Source organism: Triturus cristatus, chromosome 3_2, assembly GCF_964204655.1.
Source record: "Triturus cristatus chromosome 3_2, aTriCri1.1, whole genome shotgun sequence".
Classification (NCBI taxonomy): Eukaryota; Metazoa; Chordata; class Amphibia; order Caudata; family Salamandridae; genus Triturus; species Triturus cristatus.
The window spans coordinates 1,132,304,918-1,132,327,879 of record NC_140584.1 but is presented as its reverse complement, the minus strand read 5'-3'; the positions used below and the strand labels follow the sequence as shown (position 1 = coordinate 1,132,327,879).

Genomic DNA, 22,962 nt, shown 5'->3' with positions numbered 1-22,962 from the left:
ATGAGGGGTGAGGCTAAGAAACCTGTACCAGGATGCTTGTTTCCAGTCCAGGGAGGGCCTGGCAGTTCGTGCTGGAATGTTCCCATGGGGAGCTTGGTCAAAGAGTGATTAGCATATGGCTGGGTCTAAACTGGAATGGCATGGGGAGCAAAAAGCATTAGTACTTGGTACGGACACAGAGCGGTGACCATCACCTTTCACTTCATGAAATAGAATCTGCAAACCTTCCTCGTTCACAGATGGTAAAACCAGTTTTCTTTTGTAATTAAGAATATATTTAAGAAGTGTCATTCGTTTGCCACCAGCTCCCCTCTCCCTCCATCGCCCCCTCCCGGGAATCTGTTTTCGCAGTTGTGGACTGTGACATATATTGGAATCATGAGATTTTGCTGTAAAAGGATTTCATTTTTTATTTACACTTTCACAGACGATGGCCTCTAAGTCTGAAGTGCACATGTGTAAGCACTTCATGTTGAAGGTTTGTCCTCTTCTTCAAAGATGATCAGATCTTTTACGTAAGGTCAATCAAGGTGGATTCTCACTTGACCTAGGGTCCTAAAAATCATTTGAACAAACTGTTGTTGGAATTTATCTAATGCAAATGCTTTGCCACAGAAGGTTCTCGGCTCTTCCAGTCTGTCGAACATCACCTTCTGTTGCACTTTCTGTGACTGGATCACTGACGGAAGCTCAGCCTTGGCACAGCCAGCTAGATGAACATCTACATCACCAATGCGACGATAAATTAGCTTTATTCACGCATTGTGTTCGTCAATATGACTGCCCCCATGTCTCTAATGTAGGAGTGCCTTTAAATCTTTTAGAGCAGAAATCTTTTCTTTTTTCCCCCAATTCTGCTTTTTTTCTGACTTACTTGTTCAACACTGTATTTACAACTTTTCTCGGCTGTATGATACCGCGGGGGTTCATGGTCCCAGGTACGCACTCTAATAATTATAGGCGGCTACTGCGCAGAAGCAGGGTCCCTGTTAGCTAAGTGAGCTGCAGAGATAGTGCAGACAGTGAACACAACCTTGTGTCGGTGGGAGTGGGCACTCCCTGACTCTTAAGGAGGGCACAACCCACCATCGCAGGAGTCTTCTAGCTTCCTCACAAAAAGAAGGGCAAGGAAGAATTTGGGAATGCTTCCATCATGTCTGCTTTGCCAAACCACAATGAGGATGTACACCTGTTAACTGCAGTTTACCTTGGGAGGAAGGCGGTGTTGCCCATCGTTGTTAAAGTGGCAGTACAGAACCCCACCACAGCCAACAAGCGCCCAGTGGAAGAGCGGACACGCTAACTGGCCAACACTTTCAAGGGGATAGGCATTCAGCATGTCCCTTTAGGCTTTGGCCATATAGCTAGCAGGAGCAGCTCTGATGGCAATTTAGGGCAGCCTGCTATATGGGAATATACGCTACACACTCAGTGAAGAGGTAAAGACCTAAGGTTTATTGCAAACTTGCATAAATCTCTCATTTTTAGATAAGACTGCTTCACTCATTGTCAGGAAGGACTGTCTTGGTGAAAATGGAATACCAGCTCCACGGTCTCTTCCTGTTATAGGGCTGTAGCGTGTTAACCCCAGCTCTACATTCGGGAATTTAATTATGTACTAAAATAATGTATTTTTTTATCTAGCCATTTCAAGAATCAAGTGTAACAACGTGTATGGAACTTATGTCGTTCACCAACCCACCATCCTTTCAAAGCCTTGCTTACCCCAGAAATGCAAATGTTCCTACTGCTCACCCTGGCCTTTATTTATTTTAATGTGATTGGCCAACAAGGAAATGATGAATTTGATCTCACAAATTCTGGTATTATGTTACACTGTGAGCCATAAATGTGTCCAATTTACTTCCAAAATCAAATACCATTTTCGCCAAGTCACTGGTGCTCTAGTTTACCTCTCTTGCTAACCTTGCGATGCCACGTGGATTCGAAATTAGTCGTGCACAGGGGAGATGGTCAAGACCACCATCGGCACCTATCCCGGGTCCTTTTCAGGAAGAATGCTGACAGGTGGAAATAAACACTTTTTTTTCTCAGACAGGCTAAACTGCATTCCTTTCCTAGCTACTCCTAAATACCAGGGTACAGCTTAAATTTCACCCCACACAACCTCCAGTCCCCAAGCTCAAATTACAACAGAAATTGATTTTCATGGAAGTTGTGGATTCCTGAAGGTCTCTAAGATACAGTTTAAAGGAGGTTCTTTTTACACCCCTGCCCCACCCCCCCTAGCCCTTTTGCTTTCTCCTTGCTTCCTTGTGCTACACTGTACTTATAATTTTCCTGGGCCTCAATGATACCACAGGGTTCATGGTCCCAGGTGCACACTCCATTAACATTATGCAATCTACTGCGCAGAAGCAGGGTCCCTCTCAGCAGTTTATAGGAGGTAGGCGATGCACACTGGCACACTGTGTGCCCCAGGCACCACTGGTCATAAAGAGAGAGGACTCCAGACCAAGCAGGAGTGCACCACCCACTCTCAGTGGGTATCTGGAACCACCATAAAGGCACATTTAAATATACATCTCTCATAATCTGTGCACATGGCGTATGGGATGCATCATTTCGTCAATAGCCTCATGACCTAGTAACACTTAACTGCAAGAAAAAGTCAAAATAACCATTCAAACTCAGTTATCAAAAACAGCTTTATTGCCATTTTTTGCTCACCAGGATAAAAGGTCATAGTTCAGATACATACAACACGAACACTGTTTGAAGGCGCTTCGTAAATTCCATCTCAACGTGTAACCAGGTTATTTCAGTTGCATTGTTTATCCCCCCAATTCCTAAGAGGAATGTTAACAATTTTGCCCAAAAGCCAAATAAATTGAGTATAAACTCTGCAATGGTATGACGCATGGGGATGCCATGCACTGGCCCATTGAATGCAGAGCTCAAAATAAGGCATTGTGAACTTGGAGGCAGCTGAGAAGTGCATGACTAAACAGATCCAAAGAATGGTGAGCTATCGTACGAGGCAGGGCCGGACTGGGAACCGAAATATAGGCCCTGGCACACTGCTTGTCCGTTTCGGGGGGGGGGGGGCCTGGAGGGAGGTCATGGAGGGTGTGCCAGGGCCAGTATCTACCGATTTTGTTACAGGGGGCCGACATTGCTGGTCTCCGGTAACAAAAACGGCCCTCCAGGACCCCAAAACCGGCCCGCCACCCTGGCGGCCCATCGGGGAAACATCCAGTGCCTGCTACGGCCAGTCCGGCCCTGGTACGAGGTCTGGGACAGTGAAGACACAGAGCCGGGAACGTTTCACGGCACCCAACACAAGGGCATTGTAAGGCTGCCTGCTTCCTCCCTCTTGCTGACTCTTTCACTGTTACCCTCTTTCTGTCCAAGAACTTGAATTGATCAATTTAATAAACTAATTCAAAAACTGGAACAAACAGAACTAGGTAAGCAAGAGTAAAGGTGGAGCAAATATAACATCAAGGTAAAAAAATTATCTGATTTAGGAAGGCCAATCTGTTTACATGCCCTATTGCCACTGATTATTTTGTTAGATACTGGAGGTGTGCTGACATACACTAACATAGTTTGTATGTGTCTTGTTACTAAATATGTGCTGCGCTAGTCTCGTAGAGCTTGCTAATGAAACTTTCTATGTACAAGATGGCATTTACCGTTAGAAATCCAGTTAAACAATATGGTAACTGCAATATCTTCAAGGACACTTACAAAACTTTCCCAGCACTGGGCTAATTAAATCCCCTTCTAGGAGGGGATTCACACACACACTCCTAAATCTAACAATCGAAATGGCCTCCTGCTCCAAATGGTATTCAAAGACTCGATTTGGTGTATAACGACAATGGAAAGTGTGGGGGAAAATAAGCTTACAGAGGCTAAAGGCTATGTTTACTTAAAGAGTTTGACCCTTATGTGTTTGTTCTCCATATTACTCATATGCCTAAAGGAAGATGGATAGATTTAAAAACTTTTTTACCATAGGTCAGTTCTTAATTTGTGCAGGTGGCTGCTATGAGGCAACAGTGACACTCATTTAAGGGGGCAGTTAGTAACTTATTTCCAATAAGGTCATGGACACAGAAGTAGGACTCCTAATACAGTGATCATTCACCCTTCATTGTACTAACAGTCACTCTTCTATTTCTACAAATCTAAGTCGAAATGACAGAAGGACCTTTAACATGTTGTGCCGATAGGCTGGCAGCTATCATCAGCGATTGGGGGCTGGAGGCGCTGATGGTGGCGCTGAGTTGCTGAACACAAAGTTAGGGACATAAGACCCCCATCCCAAATTTGGGGGACTGGCACTTTTTTCATAAATTAAGCATTGCCATAGGTACACTGACAATGGAATGTTAATACAAAGCCCAGCATCCCATCCAGGTGAACCTGGATACCAAAATCCCTGGTGAAAAGTTGATGTTATCAGTCTAGGCCAGATCAGTTGTTCTTGCTCTTGTTTCTTAGTATGACTATTGTGTTCTCCCAGGCCCCCCCACCCCCGATCAACAAGGAGGGCTCAGAAAAAGCTAAAATGTGTTGAATGTGTGGGAGGCGACTGATCTCACGGAGGTTGAACAACATTTCACGACACTGGGGTACACATTAGTGAAACGGGAACTAGCTAGAGGCTGGGGGGGAGCGAACCCACCACTTCTCACCATGTGGGCCAAAGAAATGGATAGATGTATGTTGGCAGAGACTGTGGTTTTTAGGGCGCGGGGATGTCCTAAGAAGTGGGATAAGAAGTGGTCACACTGGAATAAATATCGAGGGGAGCCTTGTGTATCACCTACGGTGGAAATGGAGATGCATAGACAAGCGAATACGGTAGGAAATGTTTAATATGTAACTAAGAACCATGTTGGCTTATTTTATATTGAAAGCTTTAAACCCGTCGTCCAATCATGTTATGTGTGGCTGTGATTGAAACCAATAAACAAAGTTTATAAAAAAAAAAAAAAGCTAAAATGTGACTGCAGCCCATGAGAATTATTCAGTATTAGAGGAGCAGATGTGACCCCATCACTCTCACTGAACGAATGAAGAAGGTGAAACTCAGAGAGAAAGTTCAAGAGCTGGTGTGGGGCAGGGGAATGTTTGTGGCGGAGAGCATAGCCGTACTATGGATGTTTAATACAATCTTTAAGAATTCCAGGATCCCTTCAATAGAAGAGCATCTAGCTCAAACAATGTGGATACACACTGAGAATCCTGCAGGAGAGGGCTGGCTTTCCAACTAGCCATCTCCTAAATGCCAAACAGTGTAGTGGGGGTAACGCCTACCCTATTTTAGGATCTTGAGCTAGAAACAAGCATTCAAACAGCCTCATGAGCTACCTCCACTCTGGCAGCGTGTAAAGTAATGCCCACAGGATATCCGGAATACTGTTAAAATCAGTGAAAGAAGAAACAAAATAAGAGACACGGAAGGCTTAGGAGTTATGTTTACCTGCAGAAAAACCGCCAGTGATGAGCTCAGGAGCCACAAACTCTTTTGGCATCAAGCATGTGCGAAGTGCAATCAGCTGCATTCTACAACAGAATACAAACTAACACTCCATTTGCATTGACACACTGCTCTAAGGCACCCTTAGCAATTGATATGTGAAGCAAGTTCTTAACACCATCTTTTCGAAATGGAAACCTGCGCGAGGTTCTGTGGTTGACAGTACTGAAGCTAGCTGGCCCTTCTTGTGGCGGGGAATGAACCGATTGAGAGCTGGCTGCAAACTAAGGAACCTGGGTCTCAAATGGAGTCTCCAGGGCTCTTTTGGTAAGATTGTCCTGCTGTCCAAGACCTTGAAAATGGCGTTCTGCACACACTAAGACCCTGGGTAACTAGGATTTCAGTATGCACAAACCACATAATCAACGTCTACAAGCAACCATTTGAATGTCTGGCTTACATGAAAAACAGAACTTAGCAAACAAGGCGAACACCTCGGTTAACAACCCGTTCCCTACATCAACAACAAATGCAAGGCCATCTGTCGTTCGACTGGCTACGGTAGCACGATCTGAAGTTCACGACTGTGAAATGCATGTATTCTGGCAAGGAACCACTGGCAGTTACTGAAAGGTTAGCTGCAAGTGAACATCTAGAAGAAGATCAAACATGTCTTTCTAAGTTTCCTGAACAAAAGAGGAAGAACAGGCTGGACAGGGGAATGCCTTTCTGAATTCCACTGGCTTGCGGAGAAATTACTTACGAAAATGTGGTTTATTTAAAGGGCTTCCGAGTTCATTACGTTTGGCTGATGTTTTTTACATGTATTAATAGCTTGCAATACTTTTATTTTTACAGTGTTATAAATTCCAATTCCACAGGGAAATTATATTTAACGGGGTCAAATGAGCAAGGAAAAGGAGGTGGCAAGACAAACATGGAAAGGCTGAAGGGCACAGGCACATAAGTGTAGTGGTTAGGACTAAATCCAGACAGGATTGAATGAGCTGTTCTTTTCCAATGGTAACCGTTTGTGTTTCTATTCTGTACTTACGGCCAACATTTGTGTTGCCCATTATCAAATATGAATACTAGGTTGACTGTTCCTCCATCTCCATCTTGGTTTGCCCTAGACAAGGAGATGGCTGACCCTACTCTTAGAGGGATACCAGGCTTGCCGGTGCTGTGCATAGATCATGCAAGGTTTCTGCTTTGGAAGAGAATCCACCCTACTTCATACCTGGCAAAACTATTTGGGACGCATGGGGAAATGGAAGAGCGGTAGAACAAGGAAACCCTTAGACGGAAAACCCACACATTTGTCCCAAGTAACAGGACCATGGCACTGAACGCTAAATGTGGATCTAAAAGGAAGAAAAGAAAAAAAGAACAGGCATTGAAAAAGCCAATAGGTGTCCCCGTTGAGACCCTTTAGCTCTACCAATACCTTTGGTTTATTCTGTAGAGCATGGACATTGCGGACATGCAGCTGCTGTGGAACGTCTAAAAAAAATGTGTACATGTGTCATAGCACTTTTTAATAAAAATAAATACATTTGCGATGTGCTCTCCATTCTGCCTGACCTCTTTCCCCAGGCCTCATCGCCAAATCCACGCTTTAAGCAAACGGGGGAGTAGGTTGGGGGATGCGGCAACACGGAGGGAAGAAGGGAGAGAAGGACATGGGTGGAGAGGTTGAGCACAGGGATGATGGAGGGTGGGTTAGAGGGGCTGTGGCAAGCACACAGACTGCATACCGTAGGTGGGAAGGCCTGAGGCAAGAACATGGGCAGCAGAGAGTGGGTGCGTAGGGCTGGGGAAAGCTTTTGGACAACAGATGGTTGGACAGGAGAGAAATGGGGGAGAAGTACATGAGAGAGACAGCTGGAAAACACACACACTATCAAGAGTGCTTAAAGAAAAGCCTGAAAAAGCAGGCAGTGGCAGGACACATTAATGCGTCCATGCTCCAGGGCAGGGACAATCACAAGAAGAGGAAGGAAAGTCTACGAAAGCTGAGGAATTAGAAGCAAGCACATGAGAGCGATATAACGCCAAGCAATGGTATGTATTGGGCAGCATCAAAGTCCACTCTAAGGTAACACAATGTTTTGCAACAGACAGGTTGTGCACTCTCAGAGGTGAGAACTAAAAAGGACAAGAGAGATAACCCTATTAAGTTGAATCAGATAGCATGAAACCTCAAATTGCTTTCTTCAAGGAGCTAGCTTACCACCATTCTCAAAATTTGGTTACGCAAATAAGTACATAACTGGTTCATCAAGTCCCTGTTCTGCCCTTCCAACCAATGCATCTCCACAAGTACATCACAGTCTTCTTTCTTCGCATTTATCAAACACTTAAACAAAAAGTGTCCGCCAACGGCTTTCACGCTCTGCTCCACTTCAGCAGTCTTACTGACAACCTTCGATACATCGGTTTCAATCCCTGTAGCACTGCTGCCTTCGCTGCTCAGCGAGTGTGTACCCTCTGGCATTGCATGTTTCCCATCCTCCTCCATTTTCTCAGAGTTATTCTCTGCTTGTAAAGGAACCTCTGTATTGCTGGAGCTTTCCTTAGCTGAAGAGGTGTTGTACTGCGTGACTGAACTGGTTTCTGGGGCTTGAACCTCTTGTGTCTCCAAATCTTGGCTGAGGCTCGATCCCTTCTTAAGAGGTCTCTCTTCTTCCACCACCTGCAATAGGTCCAGGGGAGCTCGGGGCAATTCTCTCAACTGCCTGCCTTTGTCCCTCTTCTTTCTTCTAATGTGAACCCAGGAGTTTTCTACAGCTGTCAGCAACAAACTTTTCTCTTCTTTTCCGCAGGGAACATGCTTATGTTGGACCTGTCACGGATAAAAACGAACTGACTTTAGTAAATATTAATTACATTACGCTTTACTCAAAATGATCATTAACATGGCAATGTCACCACCTCTGCCAACCCCACATGACCACCCTCAGATCATTTAATTAACTTTGCATGTCCTGTCCTTGACAGGATAATTTGACGTTTTCTAACAAACGGAATTCTTGTTTGCCATCCTTGTTTGAAACACACAAAAGGTGATGGGAGGAATGCCTGCAAAAAGTATAACCACTCACAATCGCTCAGGGTAGCATTCCAAACCATCATACTTTTGCCTGCCTTGCCACCTAAGATTGGATCCAGCCGTACGCAAATCTGTCTTGGTCCTGCTCCAATAAGAGCTGGGTCTGGTTGCTCAGTGCACTAATACCTTCACTGCAGGGGCCTGAGTTCGACCTCATGGTCACAGGTTCAAATCCCGGCAAGTCTACTCAACCTTTCATCCATCTAAGGCCGATAAAATGTATCGGCAAATACACATGTTATGTTATAAGAACAGTCCAGCCAGAACTGCCAAGTCATGTCCGCCCTGAATTCAAAACACAAGCAACCCAAGAGTGGTTTCGCCCTGATTGGGGCTTATCAGTCAAGTGTAGCTTGGCTCCAGTGACACAGTGAGTAGCTGACCCATGTCTGGGCATAACCGTGCTACCTAGGGCAGTACATCAAACACACAAATGGCAAAGGAATGGAATGCCTACAGAAAGTGATTTAGCACCGAAATGCTTACTTACCTGTAGGAGTGGTTTTACAGCTAGAAGAATTTTATGGATTAATATCTAGTGGGTGGGCCCATAATAGTCTCTTTTTAGCCTCTTATTTTGGGGGAGTAGGCGTGGTCAACCATTTATCATTTAAACTATGAGGCATACTTCCTGGAAACTCCTCATCTCAGGCATCAGTTTCAGATTCTTTTTTCCCCTTTTACCGGATGCCCTGGCGTGTTCGTTTCTCTTACCTCTGTTGATTTCTCGTCCTGAGATTCTTTTATAAATGCACCTCTATTGGCGGAGGTGGGTTACATGTGAATTCAGAAAATTCTTCAAGCTGCAAAACTATACTAACGGGTTAGCAACCATTTAGTTTGGCAATGTGATTCTTTTCTGGATTCACATGCTGTGCATTGAATATGTAGCAGTATTTTGCCCTGTGGAGAGGCTGGGTCCTTTAGAGTGTGCTTACAAACATATGTTTCAGTTCTCTTTGTCCCACTTCTGCCTACTTATTGACTTCGATGTCCACACAGTAAGGCTTTGTGAAAGAGTTTACTGAAGACTATGTGGCTGCCGCACAGATATAGTCTAGTGCCACGCTTCCTAGGAAGGAAAGTGTTGCTCCCTTTTTCATTGTTGAGTGTGCATGAGATTTTTCCCTTGCTGTCTTGTGACAGTATCACATTGTATGTACGAGCCATCTGGCGATAGTTACCTTACTAACTGGGGAACTCTTTCTTGCATGTGCAAAGGATAACGAAGAACTGTTCCAGTTTCCTGATGGGTTTTGTCCTTTCAATGCAGTACATTATTGCGTGTTGCACATTCGGCTTTCTCTGCCTGTGTATTTGGATGTCGGGAAAAGGCCGGTAACTTGGTGGCCTAATTAAGATGGACTTTTGTTACTACCTATGGTGAGAATCTTTGCTTAGATCTTATTAACACTCTGTCCTTGTATATCTAAAGATATGGTTCTTGTGTCGTAAGCCCTTTTCAGTGAAGTGATCACGATTAGAACGCCTTTCTTGGTAGTTAGGAACTTAAGTTGCTCTTTTTGCATTGGTTCAAAAGGTGACATTATTAGGTGAGTTATCACTACATTGAGATTCCAAGTGGGAATGGGTGTGCTTCTTGGGGGTGATATTAACTTTCCCCCCCTCTAGGAAACATTTTATCAATGGTGTGGTGAAGAAAACTATCCCCTTATGTTGTCATTGACCACTGGGGCAGGTGGTGCCAGATTCTGCTGCCAATGGGATTACTGAGCTGGATGAAGGAGGTTTTGAGGCAGCACAGCCGGAGGGGCTGGGGACTGAACAGCACACTGGGACTGGCTCCCCACATGCTTTCTGGGCTTCAGTGCATCGTCCTCAAAAGGGCAGCGCAGGCTTTTGGACCGGTTATTGATTCGCACCCAACATTCCCCAATCCAGGTCCACGGTAGGGACGGAAGTATTGCTCCTGCGGATAAGTAAAAGTGAAAGGCCTAGGGATCTGGCAGTGATCCTGCTCTCATGAAAGCGCTCGAGTGCTGCATCAGCCTCATTGCCAAATAGGCGGGAGCCATCGTAGGGCATGTCGATCAGTGACGACTGGACATTCTCAAAAACTCAGAGGACCATAACTAGGCATGATGACGCAGTGCTACCATAGAAGCTGTGGCTCTATCCAGAGATTTAGTGATGTTCAGCATGCAATGTATGGATAATTTTGCAGCATTCCTGCCATCAACCACAGTTTGGTTGAGAATGGCACAGCCTTCCTTGGGCAGCAAGGGAAGCAGCTGGAAGAAAAAATGTATTTACCAAGGGTGTCCAGCCTCTTGGATTCCATGTTTTGAGGCCTGTACAACCAGACGCTCTGGGGAGAGGTGCTTCAAAGGAAGATTAAGTCTCCTGGGTTGAGGTGGTGCTGACGGGCAATCATTCGGTGTACAGGAGCCCCTGTGCAAGGTTTCTGCCAGGCCCCCACGTTAGTGACGATTTCATTAAAGGGGAGGATTGGTTCAGATATACCTGCCCAGGTTGAAGGATCTCAATCAAGACATTAATCTTGACCTTGGCCTTCCTCCGAACCCTGCCCGGAGAGAAACCATACCAGAGCCTGGGAAGGTATCTAGGCCACTGGCATTGCCCAGCTTCTCATACCAGTTGTCATCAGCATCAGGGCCCTCTAAAGGACCGTACACCTCCTCTTTCCATCACCTCCTTAGGTAGGGGTGAGTGGGGTAGTCCAGGGGATAGAATAGCCTGGGCGGCACCGAATAAGCAGTGCCAGTGGCAGCGCCTGGATGGACTGAGCCAGGATGGGTGGAGGCACACGTGTCTCAGTCAGTCCGGAACAGGGGACGAATTCAGAGGGCCTGGATGGCATCAAGGGCAAACCTGCTCACGGTAACACAGCGGGGGATGCTCTTCGCTCCGTGGGACCCAAAGGCGCTACAGACAGAGTTGGTGGTCCAAAGCTGGCACGCATTGTGCTGTAGAACACTTATAATTAGGCTGCCATTGGTCCAGTTCAGGGGAATTCTGAGTACGTAGAGAGGGGCTTCGAAGCATGGTGCTTGGAGGGAGAAGTCAAAGACTGCATCAACTTCTTTTTCTAATGCTACTTTGACTTACCCGAAATGGAAGAAGTAGTCTTGGAGTGATAAGACAACCGTTCAACTCTAAAAATGGACCTGTGAGCGGCCCAAAGAATGGTGTAGAGCCGCCTATTGCCGCGCCGTTAGGCGCTTCATCGTCTGGTCGCGAATTGCCTTGGGGTGCGTCGACTTCACTCACCGCAAGCTGTGGTTAACCCCAGGCCCCTGAGACAAACCAAATTGGGATCAGACATTGATATTTGTTGGGAACATTCCCCACAAGGCTTAAAACAGGTAGATCTGAAAGGGGACATGTCCTTAGCTCACTGGGAACAATAGCTCAAAAAAGACCAACAGCAAATTGCAAAAAGGTAGTCAAACAGTGACAGAGGTAGCTCTCCAGATCCACTCTGTTGTCATGGAACGAAAGGAACTGATGTCAGAGCACAGGGGTTGCGCCTATATAGCCATCGCAACATCCCTTCTAACACAGATGATGCCAACGGGGAGCCGAACAACACACCTGACCAGCGTGTAGAGGTACTGCTCAAGACTTTCCAGATTCTGTTTGACAACTGGGAAATATTCTAAGGTGAGGAATCTGTAGTTAAAAGTATTTATCAGAATTAAAGAAACAATATCTATTGCAGAGAGCACTGAACACATGGCTGATCATGCAAAGCAAATTAAGAAACTGTTGATAGCAACAACACAGATTTGCCCAGGATCCAATGTTTCAAAGGTGGAATTGCAGGTCACCTGGCAACCATAAGAACTTGGTATGAAACTGGACCCAAATAGAACTGATTTGGTTCGGAATGTAGGAGGAACTATATCCCAAAATAATATTTCTGAATTTCCATAGGTGTCCACAGAACAACTTGGGTGCCTAAAGAATGAAGAGGATTGCATGGAGTTAAAAAGGCTGTTCTTGTGGTACACAGAGTTCATCCCAGTCTTCATCAATATGGAACCAAAACTTGATAAACTTTAGAAACATGGTGTCATTGAAAGGACTGAGGTCTGACACTCTTCAATTGTCTTCGTATCCAAAAAGGGTGACAAAGGAGTCAGAATGTGTGCCAATTTGAGGGATCGTCATCCAGAAAATATGAGTGGACACACATGCCTTGCAGAATACTGCTGAGATGCCAAGTACAAATGGAGAGGCCGCTGTCAATGACCTGTCTTCGGCTTGTTATCAGGTAAACTTCCAATGGGATCCGTGTCCACTGACCTAATTTATCACACCTCTTGGAGCATTCATGTTCTGCATAATGCAGTTTGGCTTGGCCTCAGCTCCTCTAGCAAAAAAGAAATACTGCCCAGGAGTGTGTAGTTCATATTTTATGTTTCCATGGTGATATTCTAATCTATGGTTGATATCTTGAATAACACAATATTGTTTTGGGAGAAATTTTAGTCAGTCAGAGATGCCAATCTTACAGTCAGGAAGGACAAATGCCAAATCTGTGTAGGAGCTGTGACCTACTTGGGGCACACACTATCCCAAGATAGGGATCAAGCCCCAAGTGGATCTTGCGGAGACTCTTTGGAAGAAAGGGGCACACTATAATTGGTCTGATTAATGTGATGCAGCCTTTAGCTACTTAAAATATATTATGTGATGCTCCTGCACTAGGTAGATTTGACATCAACAAGAACACAATGCTGACCGTCGATATGACAGTTCTAAGGAGTTATGGGCAACTGTGTCCCAAGTAGTTGATGTGAAATTAGTTCCAATTGCTCTGGTCTCTCAGTCTGTAAAGGGGGCAGACATATGTTATTCTTTAGTTGAGCGAGCAGCGCTGGTATTTTTTGGGGGCTATTCACCATTTTTTATTCTATCTATGAAGTATTCCTTGTTTTGTCAGCATGGATCACAACCCCTGCAATTATGTGTTTACGATGAAAGGGGTGGAATGCACCAATGCACGAATCTCCATATTGTTTCTTGGATAATGTCCAATTAATTTCAGGTTGGAGTACCTCTTAGAACCAAAAAACATGGCGGCTGCCTGCCTAACAAGATTGCTGCTGAACAAGTGTGAAGAGGAGGAGGTGGAGGTTGGTGATGAAGCCATTGTTGCGGTATGATAGAAAGGTTTGTCTCCAGAGAGTGGAATATTATTGAAGCTGGGGATACTCCTGTCAACGCGCAGGTGCCCAATAGATGGCATTGTAAAAGAAAAGTGGCGGAATCTAGTCTGGGTAGTTTCAATGTCAGGAGCAAAATCGAGTGTAAGAGGTAGCAAACTATTAACCAGAGGGAAAATTATTTCTATAAGGCAGAAAATGTGAGATCTTGACCTTACAGAGCATTTATGACGACACCTCATCAAGAATAGAGTTTGACAATAGTATGGGTGGCCAGATATGGGTTCCTTGGTGGAAAAGGTGGTGTATGACGTGCAGCAAGAGAAAAAGCAGATCCTACTCCAAACTTACCTTTGTCCCTGTTAGAGTGCTGGACAAGCCTTTGATTAAGCCGGCCCTTAAAATCGGTGGTTCGGTGAGTGGGATAGGGGTGGAGGACATTTCAGCTTTTTTGATGGGTTGGCCATCATGCTAGGTGAATAGTTGTCCAAGTGGCTGTTCAAGCATTGACTAAAGCACTGATTTTCTGTGAGATTTATTTTGAGCGAGGCATTCCGGAAGTGTTAGTTACTCACAATGGTGTTCAGTTCACACAGGAAGCTATGAAACATTTTGAAGGAATATTCCTTTAAATGGGATGAGCATTTCAAATGACAGTGCGAGCCAGCCCTCTGAGGTGCCAGGTGCCTTTTAGAATTTCTTAAAAGCTTAATAAAGAGAGCCTTTCTTGAAAGTTTTCTCAGAATATCCTAATCTCTGAGGAAACCTAAAGCCCTAACCTCCAATGGATAAAATCCCTTACGACTGACACAGCCTGAACACGAGCCCTTTTTCTGAAGGCTATCGTCCTAGGACCTTATCTAAGGGACTATAATTAACATCATATCATCTAAAGGACCATGAGTGCAAGCCTTAAATTTGAGGGGCCTTCATTAAAGGGCTGGGGATGGCTGTGGGTGATGGGCAGCCCACTGTTCTGTCACTGTTGCCCACTCCTAGGAAGCTGTTGTGTTGTATTAGATGCAGGATACCCTGGTGTCAGCCTTCCTGGTAGGTGCGGCATGAGGGGCTACAGTTTGAGCCAGGCTTCCAGTAGAAGGCGCCTAACCTGTTCCAGATTGCATTTACCCCATTACGTTTCTTGAACAAGGAATGTGGCAACAGCCTTTTCTTGCCATATGGTCTTCAGTCAATGGTGGGTTCTCAAAGAGAAGGACAAGACAGCATTCCAGTCTTTAATTCAATAATCATTTACCTTCAAATCAGTGAGTATTTTCTCAATCACTGTTGTAACAACTGTGATGTCCTTTGAGTCGGAGGCGCCCAGAGCAGAGGCTTTGCCAGAGAGTTTCTTCACATTGGATTCCAGCACGGTGAACATGATGGGCTTCCTGGCCTTCTCCAGCTTTCTTCTCTTAAACGGCGGAGACTGGGAAGAAACAAAGAGAAAAGGACATAAAGACTGATACACATTAAAAAATGAAATGCTCTAAACATCCCAGAGAACGTCAACATAATTCAGTTACCTAATAAATAATTTACAAAATAATCATACCTAAATTGCATTAGTTCCCTCTATGCTCTCAACGCACCATCTCGCAGTGAAGTTCCCAAGCTCTGCTTAACTTAAAAATGCCAGCCAAAGCAAAGAGCAGCCAGCTAGGACCCAGGGAAGCAAGGTACAAAGGAGACCGGAGCCCAGATTTCCTGAGTGAATTCAGAGCGGTTAGCGCAGTAGACACTGCAGCTCGGATCCTTTTCACCACCAGCACTTTTGATTCAGAGTAGCAGGGCACAGGAGAGATGGCATCTGCTCTCCAATAGTCCTTTGGACTGAAGTCCCTCTCTCCAGATGCATGTGCCCTATAGACACTGCAAGTGGAGTACAGTACTGCCTCCATCCCATCTGGCCAGTGTGTTGAGGATTCAGGGCAGTGGAGAGCAGGGTATACTGCAGCCTTCAACACCTGCCCCAGTAGTGCTTCGGTCTCTGGGAAGTGGGGAGCACAGGAGATCGCCGTACCCAATCTGCACAGTCCGTAGAACTACGGGTCCTTGGAAGGACAGAAGGAGGCAGCCTACAGAGACCCAACCAGGAGCACCTTGCATGAACATGTTGATCTTCTGCCAGGAACACTCTGAACTCAGGTAAGCGGGCATGTAGGAAAGTGCAGCCCCACTCTCTTCAGTGAGATAGCAGCTTCCATCCCACCTGGCAGCAGAACAGAGGATTCAGAACAAATGGGAGGAGAACAGAGCAGCCCCATCCTATCTACCAAAAGTGCTGTAGATCACAGGCAGTGGGGGTAGCTATGAGCTCTTTGTCTCAGAAACAGAACTGAGAGACGGCTAAACTACCATGGACCCAAGATTAAGTAAGATTGCACCACATCAGTACCTTTGTGAAGAACACTGAACTCAAGTGAGGGGGGTGCATCCTTATCCACATCCTGTACAAGAAGTGTGGTCTAAGGGGAAGGTGGCGACAAAACTCCACCAGTCCACTCTACAAAGATCAGTATGATGATGATGAAGTAATTTATCACTGCTGCCTGGCATCCAAGCTCATAGATGCAATCCATTCCAGGACTTGCGATAGTTTGATTCTTGCCAGAAATTATCCAAAACGTACGGGCCAGGAACCAGAAGGCTTTTCCTGCCAAAAGACACCCAAAGGATGCAAGTCAGAGAGGCTTCACAGGACTGGATTCTGAATTGAAAGAAAACTGGGCCTTGATCTTGCAAGGCTCTGTCCAACAATCCATATAAATAGGGGCAGGAGGTACTAGGGATCCTCGTCTACCCTTCTGGCAGGAGTATAAAGGAGTTTGGGGAGGCCAAGACTCCGCCTCCAAACCCTCTGCTAATGGAATGAGTAAGACTGTGTCCTCATGGGGTCCTTGCAGCATTAACCCAATGTACATCCCAACACCTTCTGGTGCATGCGGTCTTCTGATGTTTGACTTGTAAGTCGAGGCGCAAAGCCATCAATTCAGAGTCCACTAGTAGCGAGACAGGATTTGACCAACCAGAGCTCCTGAACATACTTTACCCACCTCCACATCAGCTTCTGGAACCTCAGGCCTCACCCTCAACATACAGTTTCAGCCTTCTAGCTGATTATAACAAATTGTTTTTAAACTGATCTGGTGTCTGTGCCGAAAAGACATTGGAGGAGGGAGGACTCGAGACGGGAGGTGGTTAAAGCAATCTTACTGTCCCCTCCGCTTCACTCCACTTGGAGTGGGCAGATGACAACCCTATTCATCCTCCCCGTGTGGGGAAGAATATGGGCAGTGAGGAACATCTCACCCCTCTGTCCCAAGTACTTTGGATGGGAGAAACAAAAATGCCCCTCTTTCTCTGTTACTGTCCTAACTGCTTGGCTACGAGAAATGTGCTCTCAGGAAAGGGGTGGGAGGACACACTCTTACTCCCACGGCCTCAGACTTTATGGACTCGGGGAGGAGGAGACAACATTCCCCTTTGCCCACATACTCTACTGACTGATGGTAGGAGGAGAGAAGACTCAGGATAAGGGGATACATGTGTTAAAGGCTCGGGAGAAGGAGAAACGTGTATTTAAGACTTGGGAGAAGGGGAAACATGTATTAAAGACTCGGGGAGAAGGGCAAACATGTATTAAAGACTCAGGAAAAGGGCAAACGTGTATTAAAGACTTGGGAGAAGGGGAAACGTATTAAAGATTCAGGAGAAGGAGAAACTTGTATTAAAGACTCAAGCGAAGGAGAAACGTGTATTAAAGACTTGGGGAGAAGGGCAAACAAGTATTAAAGACTTGGGAGAAGGGGAAATGTATATTAAAGACTCAGGAGAAAGGGAAACGTGCATTAAAGACTCGGGAAAAGGGGAAACATGTATTAAAGATTCAGGAGAAGGAGAAACTTGTATTAAAGACTTGGGGAGAAGGGCAAACGTGTATTAAATACTCTGGAAAAGGGCAAAAGTGTATTGAAGACTTGGGAGAAGGGGAAATGTGAATTAAAGACTTGGGAGAAGGGGAAATGTGAATTAAAGACTTGGGAGAAGGGGAAACGTGTATTAAAGACTCGGGAGAAGGAGAAACATGTATTAAAGACTAAGGAAAAGTGGAAGTGGTCTTTTTGCAATATACAGATATAGCATCACAATTTGCATTTGGTAATACAACAACATAATCCCCCCCCTTTACTATACATGGCGATGAAAAAAGATGCTCAAACTCAGATAACCAGTGTTGTAGTGTAGTGAATGCCATACACATCGTTTACATACATTGTTAATGCTCTGCAGTTTCAGATGTTTTGTCTTGATCACTGATCGCAAGTATTGCGTCAAGGGATCCCAAATGTCCTTCGGTCTGGATGTGACAGGGAGCTGCTCTACGTATAGTGCCAAATCTTCCCTGCAATATACAGGGTCGCAGAACCAGTTATCGGGAGATGGCCCCGTTTTGCTCTCCCATGACATTGCCACTCGTCTTTTTGCAAGCAGCAATGCTATTCTTAAAAATCTTCCCATGCTGCCCTTCAGGGAGGGCACAATACCCAGCAGACACACGTGGAGAGCATTGCACCGCCACTTCAGTGATGTCAATCTACCTGTGTAATACATCAGTCCAGAACACTGCCACACGTCCGCAATTCCAGGCTAAATGCCAAAAGTCGGCTCCCAGTTGTCCACATCATTTACATGCATAATTTTCTCTGAGCTCAAATTTAAACAGTTTGTGCGGTGTGTAAAATACCTGATGTATAGATTTGAAATGGATTATACGTAGATTCCCATTCGAGGTGAGAGCGCTAGTTAGTTGACAGCAGTGTTCCCATTCTTTCTGTGTGATTTGTGGGGTAACTCGCTCGTTCCACTGCTCCAGGCTTTTAGTAAGGGGCAAAACGTTCTCGTCTCCAGCTGTCTGATATAGCTTAGCGATCAGTTTGCGCTGTGTCGGGCTTGTCATCACAACGTGAAGTGCCTGTAGGGTTGGGGGTTCGTCCGGAAGCGTGATGTAATGAGCTTGTAGCGCTCTCTTCAGTCTATAGAAGCTGGAGAGGAACAATGGGGTCTTGTTGTGTATGTAAGTTAAATCATCTAACGTAAGCAACGTGACTTTGGGGAATAGATCCTGCATTTTGTCGGTCCCAACCAGGGCCAGGTAACGTATGGCTTCACTTTCCTGCGGCACTGACATGTCCGCGTGGTGTGCGATGGGCAACCGGGGTGAGTATATAGGTAGCTTCGCAGCCACACGGCCAAGCGCCTGCCAGGCCACGGTCATGGCATCAATCGTATTGATTTCGTGTTTGGGGGTACCCCTGCGTGTATGAATTAGTATGGATCGGAGGGGGATGGGGTGCGCATCTCCATCCTCCATGGCGACGTGCGGTATAAAATCGTGAGAATTGTTCCAGTAGTAGGCATAGTGTGCATGAGCGCATAGATAATATAGGTATAGGTCAGGCACGCTAAATCCCCCTTTCTTATAGTCTAGGATGAGGGTCTCCAAGCCTACTCGAGCTTGCTTTCCTCCCCATTCTAGTCTGAGAAGCAACAACCGCACTTGCTTAAAGAAGGTTTTTGTCAAAGGAATGGGTATGTTGCTGCACAAGTATAAAAATGTAAGCAATACAACCATCTTAATGAGGGCTGAGCGATCAGCCAGTGATAGTGGCAATCTCAGCCATCTCTCCACCTGTTGCTCCAATGCCGTGCCATAATTCAATCGAATGACCATTTCAGGGTCCTGGTGTACCCAGATCCCTAAATATTTTACGGGTTCTGCAGACAATATAAGTGGGAACTTGAGATCGTGAGGAGAGGTGCTCTCAGTAGGCGGAACCACCACTGATTTGGACCAGTTTATGGTGATACCTGAGAACAGCCCAAACCTAATGTATTCTCTTAAAATGGGCGCCATGTATATGTGTGGGTCTCTAATAAAAAGCAGCCTGTCATCCGCATATAATGAGATGCTCACTGGGTGGTGAGCAAAACGCAGTGCTGCTGATCTATGATGTTGTCTGATGATGCAGGCCAGTGGTTCAAGCGTTAACGCAAAGAGGAGCAGCGAGAGAGGGCATCCCTGCCTAGTTCCCCTGCTAATTTGTAAGGGAGCCGAGGTACTTCCCTCTACCCAGATTCTGGGGCCGGTGTATAGCAATCTCACCCAGTTAGTAAAACAGGGGGGAAATCCCATCCGTCGTAGGATCTAAAATAGAAAGTCCCACTCTATGGAATCAAAGACTTTGGCTGAGTCGAGCATCACAGCCGCTGCCTTGAGGTTGGGATACAGTACGTGAAACATCGCAAAAATCGCGTGTAGGTTATGCGATGTCGACCTGTCGGGGATGAACCCCGATTGGTCGGGAAGGACCAGGTTCGGCATAAGGGGTTGAAGCCTTGTGGCTCGTATCTTAGCCAATAATTTCACATCAATATTAATAAGCGACAGTGGCCTGTAAGAGTCACATCTGGATGGCGGTTTATCTTTCTTCAGTAGGGTTATAATCAGTGCTTCTCTGAGCATGGGCGGCGGGCAGGCAGACTCGTAGGCTTCAGCATACATATCGAGCAAGTAGGGCGTCAATTCCTCAGCAAATTCTTTATAGAATTCACAAGTGAGGCCATGAGGCCCGGTGCTTTTTTATTCGGAAGGGTTTTAATCATCGCTCGGAATTCCTCCGCAGTGATTGGTTGACCAAGATATTCCCTATGATTGTTGGACAGCCACGCAATGGCCACATCCGCTAGGTATTCATCAAACTCTGTATGGTTCGATTCACCCCGTGTTGTGTACGTGTTTGCATAGTTATCTCTGAATTGCGTTACAATGTCCTGCGTATTATAGTGATCTTCACCAGCATCATCTGTAATTTTAGTTATGGTGTGTCAGTCTGCGCGAACCTTGATTTTAGTAGTGAGATTATGCCCCGGTCTTCCACCTTCCCCATATGCCTGGACAGATTACGGATCTCGTTGGCTACCGGTTTGTCTTATTCTAGAAATGCATCTTTGATTTTAGCTAATGTCTGTGCATCGGGTGAGCTATCATAGTCCCGTTCGAGCCTGGTCAGAGTAGTTTCAACTTTAGATAATTGACCCCTAATGTCTTTTCATATACCTGCAGAGGTGCAGATGCATGTGCCTCGTATAGTAGCTTTGAAGGCCACCCAGAGTGTTGCTGCGCTATCAACTGATCCTTTATTCAAATCAAAGTATTGAACAATAGCTTCGCGGATCGTGTGAATGTATAACGGATCTAGTAGTACTTCGGAATGAAAGCGTCAAGTAAATTGACGGTGGGTAATTTGTGGGATGTGCAGGCTGAGTCTAATAGGATTATAATCTGACAGTGTTCTCGGTAATCCCTCAACAGCAGATATCCAAGCGTTCGCACCTTCACTGAGCAGCCAGTAGTCAAGTCTCGACCAGCTGCAATGTGCTGTTGCAACATGTGTGCCCTTCAACCTCTCAGCATTGCAAAAGCGCCACACATCTAGTAGACCCAGCTCGGCCATTCCCTCATTGATCACCCGGGCCGCCTTTGGTGAGTGCCCCTCCCGTACCGCTAGATTTGTCTTTACTAGGATCTAGATGCGTGTTAAGGTCGCCACCCCATAGTATGACCCCCTCAGGCCAGTCACGTAATGTGGATACGATGAGCTCAAACATTTCTGGATCGTCTGTATTGGGGCCATACACATTCACAATTGTCAACAGTGTACCAGCTAATTTACCTTGTGTTGTAGCATACCATCCGGCATCATCAGTACAGCTTCTGACCATCGCGAAAAGGAGATTTATTTTTATGAGTGTAAGCACCCCTTTAGCGTAGGCCAAATAAGAAGAAGCCAGTCTGTATCCTGCCCATTGTGCCTCTATGTGTTTCCGTATACTTTGTCAGATGTGTTTCCTGAATGAGGGCTATGTTCACATCATGGTGATCCAGATATGCAAATATTTGTTGTATCTTTTGGGGTGAATTAAGTCCCCTTACGTTCCACGTTAAGCATGTAATCTTTACTTTAGCTAGTTGCAGCATTCAAGTACATTGTATGACATGTATGGCATTCTAGTGTTGTAAGGCACTTACACAAAAAAAATGAGTTAACTGAGTCACCTTTAGCCATTTTGCTCAAAGCCCCCACCCCCACCCTTCCCACATCACGCCCCTCCCACTTCAGCTTCCCCAGCTTGCTAAAGCCATCCCTTACTACCCATAACATATCCCTCATACAACAAATGAGACGCAACAAATTGTGGGGAACACCCATGTGGGAGCGCTGGAGCGCAATTCACCCTCCCAGATGCTAAGGGTGGGGGCCGAATAAGAACAAAAATAGGTTCCCGCCCCAAGTACAATACAAGTGATCTAGTTCACCAAACTACAGCGATTTAAACAAGAATGTGAATCTTATCTGCAATGTTCGGGTTCAAACAAAGAGTCTGATCTGCATTCGCCATCTCGGAGTTGCCGAAGTCTGCTATGCTTGCTTCATTCAAAGTACATCAGTGCGACATGTCTCGTCTTCTATCAGCTGTTTATCCTTCGGCTGTCATACCAGAGGAGTCCCTGCGATCGTCGTCCGCTGTACCAGATGAGTCTTGGCTCCGTCACTTGAGAGATTTGATGTAGTCCATCGCAGACTTTGGAGTGGTGAAGATTTTCATTTTTCTGTTTGTTTCTATCTGTAGCCGCTCCAGGTATAGCATAGCATATGGGAGCTTGATATTCTTTTCGTGCTTCCTGCAAGGCTACTGTAAAGTCCGGATAAAACACCAGAGTGTTGCCTTCGTGGGTTATAGTGCCTTTCTCTCTGGCCTGCGAAGGACGGTGTCCCGATCTCTATAATTTAGTAGGCGTGCAATTATAGGTCGCAGAGGGGCGCCCGGGGGGGGGGGGGGGGGGGGTCGGGGACTAGCCAGCGATCGGTGCGCTCGTTCTACTATCAGGACTGATGATAAGTGTTTCGCTCCGAAAATCTGTTGCAGCAATGACTCTACATACGACTCCAGACGACCAGTGTTGGTGGATTGTGGTAGGTCTGTGATCCGCAGGTTGTTGTGTCTAGATCCGGCCTCCAGGTCTTCATTATTGGCCTGTATGACTGTGAGCACCTTTTCCATGGCTAGTGTCTTAGAGTTCATTTGTTGTAGGCCATCTTCGGCGTCTGAGATGCGCGTTTCCGCCTCCCGCAGGCGGAGTGCATATTTATCCAGCTTCGTGGACATGTGATCCTTTG

The 22,962-nt window shown here is 45.8% G+C and overlaps 1 protein-coding gene across 1 annotated transcript in view; it reads right to left on the bottom strand.

Moving 5' to 3' along the window:
- Positions 1-2,651: 2,651 nt before the first annotated feature.
- The window catches only part of METTL16 (methyltransferase 16, RNA N6-adenosine), a 388,563-nt gene continuing 368,252 nt past the window's right edge, over positions 2,652-22,962 (bottom strand). Inside the window, exons 9-10 of the mRNA XM_085649941.1 lie at positions 14,976-15,149; positions 2,652-8,300 (exon numbers count right to left, since the gene is read on the bottom strand). Coding sequence (XP_085506067.1) covers positions 7,680-8,300; positions 14,976-15,149 — 795 coding nt within the window. The 3' untranslated portion in view covers positions 2,652-7,679. The remainder of the gene's footprint in view (positions 8,301-14,975; positions 15,150-22,962) is intronic.